The sequence below is a fragment of the Chelonoidis abingdonii genome, chromosome 12 (assembly GCF_003597395.2).
Source record: "Chelonoidis abingdonii isolate Lonesome George chromosome 12, CheloAbing_2.0, whole genome shotgun sequence".
In the NCBI taxonomy this organism is placed as follows: domain Eukaryota; kingdom Metazoa; phylum Chordata; order Testudines; family Testudinidae; genus Chelonoidis; species Chelonoidis abingdonii.
Genome location: NC_133780.1, coordinates 223,968 through 233,339, shown reverse-complemented (window position 1 = coordinate 233,339; position 9,372 = coordinate 223,968). Strand labels below are relative to the sequence as shown.

Here is a 9,372-nt window from a genome sequence, read left to right as displayed (position 1 = left end):
ACCCTGCAGCTGGGGGTATCCTGGAGGCTGGGAAGGGGGTGGGACCCTGCAGCTGGGGGGGATCCTGGGGGGCTGAGAATCAGGGGGGACCCTGCAGCTGAGGAGGTTCTGAGGGGGGGGTGGGAATGGCGGGGACCCTCTAGCTGGACAAGCCCTGGAGGGGGAGCTGGGAATTGGGGGAAAACCCTGTGACTTGAGGAGGGGCAGTTCCATCTCAGGGGACCCTGGGGGCGGGGATATGGGGGAAAAGTGGGAGGCTCAAGGGGCAGCCCCTGGGGAGCTTGGTGTATGTGGGGGGCTTCCTGGGTATCCCCAGCTTTGGCTGCTCCCCATTAATCTGTCGTGTCCCCCCCCAGCTCCCCTCCCCTCAGCCCCCACCACCATGGCGACCCCGGCCAACGCTCAGAGTGCCAGCAAGACCTGGGAGCTGAGTCTGTATGAACTGCACCGGACCCCCCAGGTGAGACACATGAAGGGGGGACGAGGGCGGGGATAACAGCCTTGGAGGGAGGGGATTGGATGGATCCATTGGTTTGATTTGGTAGGGTAGGGGTATGAGGACAGAAGGCTGGGCTGCGTGGGGGAACACCAAAGTGGGAGGTGGGGCTGGGGGGACGCCAGGCTGTAAGGGTGGGGGCCTGGTCTGTGGGTGCCTGGGCTCTGACACCCCCCCACCCCCCGGCAGGAGGCCATCATGGACAGCACAGAGATCGCGGTGTCCCCGCGCAGCCTGCACAGCGAGCTGATGTGCCCCATCTGCCTGGACATGCTGAAGAACACCATGACCACCAAGGAGTGTCTGCACCGCTTCTGCTCCGACTGCATCGTCACTGCCCTGCGCAGCGGGTATGGGAGGGCAGGGCATGGGGGGCAGTGGGGAAAGACGGAAGGGAAGGAGGTGTCTTGGGGAAGGGATGAGGGCCGCCTGGAAGTGTGTCAGAGAAGGCCTGGAGTTGGGGGGGGGGGGTTGCTGGAGGGCGCATTGAGTTGCTGGGTGGGTCGGAGGGTCGCTGGAGGGTGTATTAGGTGGGGGGTGGCTGTGGGGGTGGTTGCTGGACAGTGCATTGGGTGGGGGGCGGCTGGGTGGGTTGGGGCTCATTGGGGAGTGTATTGGGTTGGGGGTGGCTGCGGGAGTGGTTGCTGGACAGCGCATCGGGTAGGGGGTGGATGCAGGGGGCAGCTGGGGAAGGGCCGGGTGGGTTGGGGGAATCACTGGGGGGTTTATTGGGTGGGGAGTGGCTGCAGAGGGCGAACGGGGAAGGGCTGGGCGGGTCGGAGGGTTACTGGGGCATATCGGGTGGGGGGCAGACAGGGAAGGGTCAGGGGGGCCCATGCCCAGGATAACCCCCCCTCGGTGCAGGAACAAGGAGTGCCCCACCTGCCGGAAGAAGCTGGTCTCCAAGCGTTCGCTCCGCCCCGACCCCAACTTCGACGCCCTCATCTCCAAGATCTACCCGAGCCGGGACGAGTATGAGGCGCACCAGGACCGCGTGCTGGCCAAGCTGAGCCGGCTCCACAACCAGCAGGCGCTCAGCAGCAGCATCGAGGAGGGGCTCCGCATGCAGGCCATGCACAGGTGGGGGGCAGGACCGAGCCATCCGGGGCAGGGGGCGGGGGGGTCTCCCCAGGATCATGGCTGCATTTCACACAGTTGTTGGCAGGGAATTTCCTGGGTTTTTACTGCCCCTTTTTTTGTGCAGAGGAACCAGGGCGTCGCTATAGCAATGCACCCCCTCCTGTCCCTCAGGACCCTCCCTAAATCCCACCCGTTAGCTCTGCCCTCAACGCCCTGCTTTGGGGGGCTGGGGCCAGCTGAGGGGTGTGGCCCTAAGCGACTGCTGCGTCTGTTGGCTCAGTTCGGCATTTCCTGCAGGTTTTGCTGGGAGTTTCCTAATGTTTTCCTCCTTCTGGCTAGTCTCCGCCTCCCCCAGATAACCCCCTCTGCTCCCCCCAACCCAGGGCGCAGCGGGTGCGGAAGCTGCACCAGGAGTCTGACAACACCACGTTCAGCGGGGGGGAGGACAACTGCGACAGCCGCTCCCACCTGAGCAACGCCTCGGCCCCCAGCCACCCCGAGGCTGGTCCCAGCCGCAAGCGCTCACGCGCCTCCGACGACTCGGGGCCCGAGCCCGACCCTGAGACCTCTCACGACGGAGGGGGCTGCGGGACCCCCGAGTCGGGCGCTGAGCCGGGCAGCAGCGAGATCGAACTCGTCTTCCGCCCCCACCCCGTGCTGGTGGAGAAAGGGGAATACTCCCAGACCAGGTGAGAGCAGCTGGGGGCCCCTCCATTCCACGATCCCCCCTGAGCCCCCGTGTCCCCCTCCGAGAACCCAGGCTGCTCCCCATGCTGGGGGAAGTGGGAGTTCTCTCAGACCAGGGGAGAGCAGCCTCCAGGGGCCCCTCCATTCTATGATCCCCCCGAGCCAGCTGCAGCAGAGGGGAGAGCCTGGGGACCCCAAGAGTCCAGCACCCCATTGTCACACGCGCCCCCTAGAGCTCTGCCTGCTCTCACCCCATTGCACCTCTCTCAAGTGCAGGCATCAAAGTGACCTGCTCCTCTGTCCCCTCCTCCGGCACTCATACCCCCCTCCCGGCACCCATACTTCCCCCCGGGCCTGGCATTCCCCCTCATCCTGCCCCATGCCCGGCAGGTACGTGAAGACAACAGCTAACGCCACGGTGGACCACCTCTCCAAGTACCTGGCCCTGCGCATCGCGCTGGAGGAGGCGCCGGCCCCTGGCCCCGAGGCCCCCGGCCTGGAGGACGTGAGCGAGAAGCAGTACACGATCTACATCACCACCTCCGGGGGGCCCTTCACGGTATGGGGGCTGGGAGGCAGTGCTGGCCCTACGGCAGTGCTAGGGGTCTGTGCTGTGAGGCAGGGGTAAGCAGGGGGCGCTCTCCCCTGCAGTCAGGGATGGCCTCATTGCAGCACTATGGGGTGGAGAGTGTGGGGGTCAGGGGTCTGCAGGGCGTACTCTCCCCTGAAGTCAGAGATGGGTCCCATTGCAGCACTATGGGGCGGGGACTGTCGGGGTCAGCGGGGGCGCTGTCCCCTGGCAGCCAGGGGTGGCCCCATTGCCACAGTAGGGGGGTGGGGGCTGTGGGCAGCAGGGGGCGCTCCCCCCTCCCACTAACCCCGTCTCCCTGCAGACCCTGAACGGCTCCCTCACCCTGGAGCTGGTGAACGAGAAGTTCTGGAAGGTCACTAAGCCGCTGGAGCTGTACTACGCCCCCACCAAGGAGCAGAAGTAGGGGGGCCCCTCTGACCAGGACTGACCCGTCCCCCCATGGAACTCAGCCTGGCGATCGCCTTGCTGCTGCGCCCCCGTGTACAGCTGCTGGAGCCAGCAGGGCTGGGGCCCAGGCAGGGCCCCCCAAAAGGCTGGAAACATCCCCCCAAGGATGGGGTGCTGCTCCCAGGACAGATGCCTGCCCCTAAGGGGCTGTGTAGGGGCACCCCTAGATTCTGCTTTGTCCCCTCTGCACAGGGGTGCCGCCTGCTGCTTCCCCCATGCTGGGGGTGGGATTTGTTTTGGGGGCTTTTCAAAGTGGTTCTCCTGTTTGTGGCTCATTAAGCAATTTCGGTCTTTGAAGCATCAGCGTCTGAGTCTCTTGGGGTTTGGGGGCAAGGGGAAGGAGCCTGGGCCCCAGCTTCACAGAACTGCTCTGACCCACCAGCCCTCACTCCCCTTCCAGAGCTGGGAGAGAACCCAGGAGTCCTGGCTCCCAGCTCCTGCTGCTCTGACTCAGCAGCCCCCACTCCCCCTTCCAGAGCTGGGAGAGAACCTAGGAGTCCTGGCTCCCAGCCCCCACTCCTCTCCCAGAGCTGGGGAGAGGACCCAGGAGTCCTGACTCCCAGCTCCTGCTGCTCTGACTCAGCAGCCCCCACTCCCTTTCCAGAGCTGGGAGAGAACCCAGGAGTCCTGGCTCCCAGCCTCCCCGCTCTAACCGACCAGCCCCCACTCCTCTCCCAGAGCTGGGGAGAGAACCCAGGAGTCCTGACTCCCAGCTCCTGCTGCGCTGACTCAGCAGCCCCCACTCCCCTTCCAGAGCTGGGAGAGAACCCAGGAGTCCTGGCTCCCCCTCATGTTAGGGAGGGGAGGTACTAGGTGAACTGGACACGCTGGTCTGAGCTGGGGTAGTTCAGGCTGCCGGAGCATGTGTCTGAGCCGGGTACCAGACGCAGGCTCTGATTCCCACCCTATCTCCTCTCTCTGTGCTAGGGCAGGGTGTGTGGGGTCCTCCCTGCTGTTCCCCCACTCCCCACGCCAGGGGTCCCAGACAAACTGGTGAGTAGCAGGGAGTTTATTGTCACTGTACAAAGCCAGATACACACACAAGCCACCTGGAGGGGAGGGAAGAGCCCCACGACACCCACCTGCAGGTCCCTCACCTTCCTCCTCCCTTGTGGGGAGCCACCGCAGGGCAGAAAGGGGTGCTGACATGAGGGGGACGGGTCCCTGCTGCAGCCTGGAGCTGCCCCCCAACCATAGGGGCCCCACAAGCTGGTGGGGAGCACTGGGGTTGGTCTGGTCGCAGTGGGTTACAGCAGCAGGGGGACAAGGATTTTCTACTCCCCACAGTCCACTGGTGAGAGGGGGCACAGACCCCCGTGCCCACACAGGGGAGGGGGCTGTACTGACCCCACCGAGCCCTGGGGCAGGGTTGGGGGCCACGGGGTCCCCTCTCCTAGAAGTTGGGCTTGTGTTTCTTCAGCTCCACCATGAGGTGGTGGATGTTGATGAGCTCGGCGCGGGCCGGCAGGGCGCGCAGGGGCGGCTGCGCCAGCACCTTGTGGAAGCGGTGATAGTACTGGATCAGCTGGGTCAGCACCCCCTGCAGGGGGGAGAGAGTGGGGGAGTCAGAGCCCCTCAGTGCCCCGTGTCCATCCCCCCATGGGCAGTGCTGCCTCCGCCCAGACCTCGGCGATCCCTGTGCTCCAGTCCCCACCACCATACATAATGTCAGTACCGTTACAGCTGCTGGGCCATGTCCTTAGCCCCTCACTGGGGGAGCAGCTGCAGGGTAACAGGGCTCTAAGGAACAGCCCTGAAATGTCTGTAAGGGGGAGCTTGTATCTAGGGGGGTCCTGCCGGGGTCGGTCCTGGCTCCCGTACTAGTCAATAGTTTTACTAATGGCTTAGAGAATGGAGCGGAGATGCTGCTTATCAAATCTGCAGCTGACACCGGGGGGTGGGGGGCAAACAACCCGGACACCTCGGGGAACTGCTCTGAATTCAGTAAAGTGCAAAGTAGGTCCCTGAGGCAGGAGAACAAACAGCTCCAGCCTCGGGCCTAGCTGTCTGGGGGGCTGCTGAGCTGCACTGGGGGTTATGGTGCATCACGCAGAGTGGGAACCAGCCCTGTGCTGCAGCTGGTGTCACGCTGGGCAGTGCTAACAGGTGCCCTGTGTAAGATGCAGGAGGTAACAGTCCCGGAGTGTGTCCAGCACTGGGCCCCGCTGGGGACAAGTGGGAGAGTCCAGAGGAGAACACGTGACAAAGGGTTAGGGACCTGACCTGTGAGGACAGGTTAAAACCACCTGGCTCGGTTAGTCCTGGGGGGAGCCTGAGAGCAGCCTTCAGCTCGGTCCCGGGCAGTTCTAGAGAGGACAGGGGTCGCTTGCTCTCCGTGGCCCCAGCAGGCAGGACATGGAGCAAGGGGTGAGTCCGGCTGGAGATGAGTAAACGTTTTCTAACTCCCCAGGCAGCGAAGCCCTGGACCAGGTGCCGGAGGGAGGCTGAGGCCCCAGACCAGGTGTCAGGGCGGGAGGCTGAGGCTCTGGACCAGGCATCGGGGCGGGAGGGTGAGGCTGAGGCCCTGGACCAGGCCCCACATCTGGGAATCCCCATCCCTGGAGGATTTTCAGGCCAGGTTGGACAAGCTCTCGCGGGGGCTGGGCTGGGTTTCCTTCGCCCGGCCTCAGCACAGGGGGCTGGACTCGGTGGTCTCTGGGGGTCCCTGCCAGCCTCCTGGCTCCGTGATTCGCTCCCTGTCTCACCTGAATGATGCTGGTCCCATTTTTGAAGTTGCTGAAGGATCTCATCACGTCCTGGCTCAGCGATTCCACCGAGGCCTTCCACGTGGTGGAGAATCCGCGCACCAGCTGGGTCACCCGGGCTGGGGAGAGACGGGTCAGTGCCACTGGGGGGAGGGGGGGATGCAGAACCTAGAACCTCCCCTTATCTGGGGAACCCTTTTATAGAAAACCCAGCACCGGGGACAGGCTCAGCCGCCGGCCGAGGGACCCTTGCAGCTCCCCTGCTGGTGTAGCCAGTGGAGCGGTGGAGACAAGGGGGTAGGAACGGGATCCCTGTTTGTCACCCTCCTTGTGTGGGGGGCAGGGGGGTCCCCGTGTCTCACCCTCCTCCCCACGCAGCCGGTCGAGCTGCCCCTTCTCAATGAGTGACTCCGACTCCTTGACGAAGGCAATCATCCCCCCGAACGGGGGCGACAGGATCTCCTCGATGAACTCCTGGGGGGGAGGAGAGAGTCAGCACCGGCCCTGCCCCCCCATCCTCCCCCCACTCCCACCCCCATCCCAGTGCCGGCCCCTGCTCCCCACCCCACCCACTCACACCTCCAGGCCCTGCCCTCTCCCTCCCCCCACTACCACCCCATCCCACCTCAGGCTGCCCCTCTCCCTCCCCCCCACTCCACCCACACAGCGTCCCCCCCAATTTCCTACCCCTAGGTCCCAGGCTTGGATCAGGGCACCCTAGGAAGCTTCCCGCTGGGTGCGGAGACCCCATGTGGACGGGTCCTTGTGGTGGCACCAGGTGGTCAGACCCCTTTCCCCACTCCCCCTCCACACACCCCAAAAAGGGCCATGTGACACATTCTTCAATTCCAAGGCCAGAAGGACAATCGTGACCCCAGGATGGAGCTTGGGCTCAGCTGATTCATCACTGCAGCCCCCCATATCTGTTCTAGACCCCCACCCCCTACTGCGCCCCCTGTCTGTTCCAGAGCCCCGCCCTCACTGTAGCCCCTCATATCTGTTCCAGAGCTCCGCCCCGCAGGTCAGTGCCCCCCGCCTGGACCCACACCCATGCTTTGGCCCTAGCTGTGCGGTGCTTGGGAACTCACCTGGGAGCGGGCTGAAAGCAGCTGCTGGAAGCCCTCCACCTCCTTGCTCTCCTCCACCGCCCGCTCCTGGGGAAGGAATGGGGCAGAGGAGTGACTTGTCAGCCCAGGGCCCTCAGCGCCAAGCTGGGGGGGGGGCGGTGGCAGGGAATGAGGAAGGGGGCGTGACCTTCAGTCCAAGCACCAAGCTGGGGGGGGGGGACCTGTCACCCCAGGGCTATCAGCATCAAGGTGGGGGGGGGATGGCAGCCTGGCTCAGGGGATAGAGGGGAGAGGGAGGCAGGGGAAGGGAGACAAGGCCTCTCCCCTCTATGAGGCACTGGCCATCAGCTGGCTCCAGGGCAAGGGGTAAAAGGCTGGGGGAAGTTGGAATGGGACACGGGGCCTGTCCCCTCTAGGGGGCGCCAGCTCCCACCCAGCCCCAGGGCAGGGACTACCTGGCTCAGGGGGCAGGGAGGGGACACGGGGCCTGTCCCCTCTGGAGGATGCCAGTTCCCCAGGGCATGGGGCACAGGCTGGCTCTGGGGGGTGGAGCATGTGGGGGGCCGTTACCATGAGGACGCTCAGCATCATGTCATAGTTGTTGATGAGGAAGATGAGCTGCTCCTTGCGCGATGAGAACTCAGCCGCCACCCGCAGCACGAAGTTCTCCACTTCCACCTGGGGCACAGCCAGGGCTGAGGGGCCGAGCCAGTCACCCCTGTGCCAGAGCTGGGTGTGCCCCACCCCCATGGCCCAAGCGACCCCAGGACTCCTGGGTCCCCTGGCTGGGTGTGCCCCACCCCCATGGGTCCGAGCAACCTCAGCTCCCACCGGCCGTAGGACTCCTGGGTCCCCCGGACTGTATCTCCCTCCTCCTGGTACCCATAGCTCTCTGGCAGCACAGGGCCCACCCTGGTATCCAATGCACCCCCCACTGTGCTGGGTCTCCCCCCACCGTACCTGGAGCTGCCCCAGCAGCGTGTGGGTTCGCTCGTTGGGGAAGGTCTGGTTGATGCTGACGATGGCAGAAGAGAACTCTGCATAGCGCCGTGTGATCTGGGGGGACATGGGGTGGGGGGGTTGAGGGCACAGCAGGGTTCCCGGGGACCCCCAGACACTGCTCCCCCGGCATTCCCTGACCTCCACCCCTGACACCCCAACCCACCCAAACTACTCACCCTGCCCTAGGCCAGCCCGCCCACTCCCCAGACAGCCCTCACCCCCCTTGCCCCATATGAGCACCCACTAACTCTCCACATCCCCAATCCCTCCCACCAACATTATTCACCCTTCCAGGGTGAGCCCCCACCCCCCCATGCCCATCCCCCCTACATAGTGGGGGCGCGTGTCCAGGAAGCCCAGTCTCTGGGGGTCCGTGTTCTGGATGCTCTGGATGTTCAGCTCTAGGATGTACTCAAACCGCGGCCACAGGATCTCCAGCAGCGTGTCCCAGTACCTGGGGAGAGCCGGAGGCCTGGGTTCTCTCCTGGCTCTGGGCGGGCTGTAGGGCCCAGCGGGCAGAGCAGGGGGCTGGGAGCCAGGACTCCTGGGGGCTCTCCCAGCGCCAGGTGAGGAGTGGGGCCCAGCGGTCAGACCAGGGGGCTGACCCAGGACTCTGGGAGGCTCTCCCAGCACTACACGGGCAGTGGGTCAGAGCAGGGAGCTGGGAGCCAGGACTCTACGGCTCTCCCAGCACCACGCGGGCAGTGGGGCCCAGCAGCTGAGCAGGGGGCTGGAAGCCAGGACTCCAGGGGGCTCTCCCAGCGCCAGGTGAGGAGTGGGGCCCAACGGTCAGACCAGGGGGCTGGGAGGCAGGACTCCGGGTCCCTCCCAGCGTTGGGCGGGCTGTGGGGCTCAGCGGCAGAGCAGGGGGCTGGGAGCCAGGACTCTGGGTCTCTCCCAGTGCTGTGCAGGCAGTGGGGCCCAGTGGCTGAGCAGGGGGCTGGGAGCCGACACTCCGGGGGGCTCTCCCAGCACCAGCTGAGGAGTGGGGCCCAGCGGTCAGACCAGGGGGCTGAGCCAGGACTCTGGGAGGCTCTCCCAGCACCACACAGGCAGTGGGTCAGACCAGGGGGCTCTCCCAGCGCCAGGTGAGGAGTGGGGCCCAGCGGTCAGACCAGGGGACTGGGAGGCAGGACTCTAGAGGTCTCTCTCACAGCCGGGTGAGTTGTGGGGCCCAGTGGCAGAGCAGGGGGCCGTGAGCCAGGACTCTGGGGGACTCTCCCAGCGCCGGGTGGGCAGTGGGTCAGAGCAGGGGGCTGGGAGCCAGGACCCTGGGGATCTCCCAGCGCCGGGGGG

The 9,372-nt window shown here is 65.4% G+C and overlaps 2 protein-coding genes and 1 long non-coding RNA gene across 3 annotated transcripts in view; 1 reads left to right on the top strand and 2 right to left on the bottom strand.

Moving 5' to 3' along the window:
* The window catches only part of LOC116829522 (uncharacterized), a 91,580-nt gene that overhangs the window by 23,657 nt on the left and 58,551 nt on the right, over positions 1–9,372 (bottom strand). The window lies entirely within an intron of this gene.
* On the top strand, positions 329–3,599 carry RING1 (ring finger protein 1). Its single transcript, XM_032788393.2, has 6 exons — positions 329–460; positions 686–846; positions 1,361–1,576; positions 1,960–2,265; positions 2,654–2,822; positions 3,157–3,599. The coding sequence occupies exons 1-6, from the start codon at positions 383–385 to the stop codon at positions 3,256–3,258; spliced, it is 1,032 nt and encodes a 343-aa protein (XP_032644284.1). The 5' UTR covers positions 329–382; the 3' UTR covers positions 3,259–3,599.
* VPS52 (VPS52 subunit of GARP complex) overlaps positions 4,297–9,372 on the bottom strand; it is an 11,197-nt gene continuing 6,121 nt past the window's right edge. Inside the window, exons 11-17 of the mRNA XM_032788407.2 lie at positions 8,407–8,708; positions 8,035–8,130; positions 7,645–7,752; positions 7,096–7,161; positions 6,370–6,481; positions 6,008–6,126; positions 4,297–4,842 (exon numbers count right to left, since the gene is read on the bottom strand). Coding sequence (XP_032644298.1) covers positions 4,696–4,842; positions 6,008–6,126; positions 6,370–6,481; positions 7,096–7,161; positions 7,645–7,752; positions 8,035–8,130; positions 8,407–8,708 — 950 coding nt within the window. The 3' untranslated portion in view covers positions 4,297–4,695. The remainder of the gene's footprint in view (positions 4,843–6,007; positions 6,127–6,369; positions 6,482–7,095; positions 7,162–7,644; positions 7,753–8,034; positions 8,131–8,406; positions 8,709–9,372) is intronic.

What these genes read in the sequence shown, in the direction of transcription:
- RING1 (XM_032788393.2), top strand. Translation starts at nt 383, where the DNA reads ATGGCGACCCCGGCCAACGCTCAGAGTGCCAGCAAGACCTGGGAGCTG. An exon ending in GTCACTGCCCTGCGCAGCGG is followed by an intron (nt 847 to 1,360) that starts GTATGGGAGGGC and finishes CCCTCGGTGCAG; the next exon opens with GAACAAGGAGTGCCCCACCT. An exon ending in GGGGAATACTCCCAGACCAG is followed by an intron (nt 2,266 to 2,653) that starts GTGAGAGCAGCT and finishes CATGCCCGGCAG; the next exon opens with GTACGTGAAGACAACAGCTA.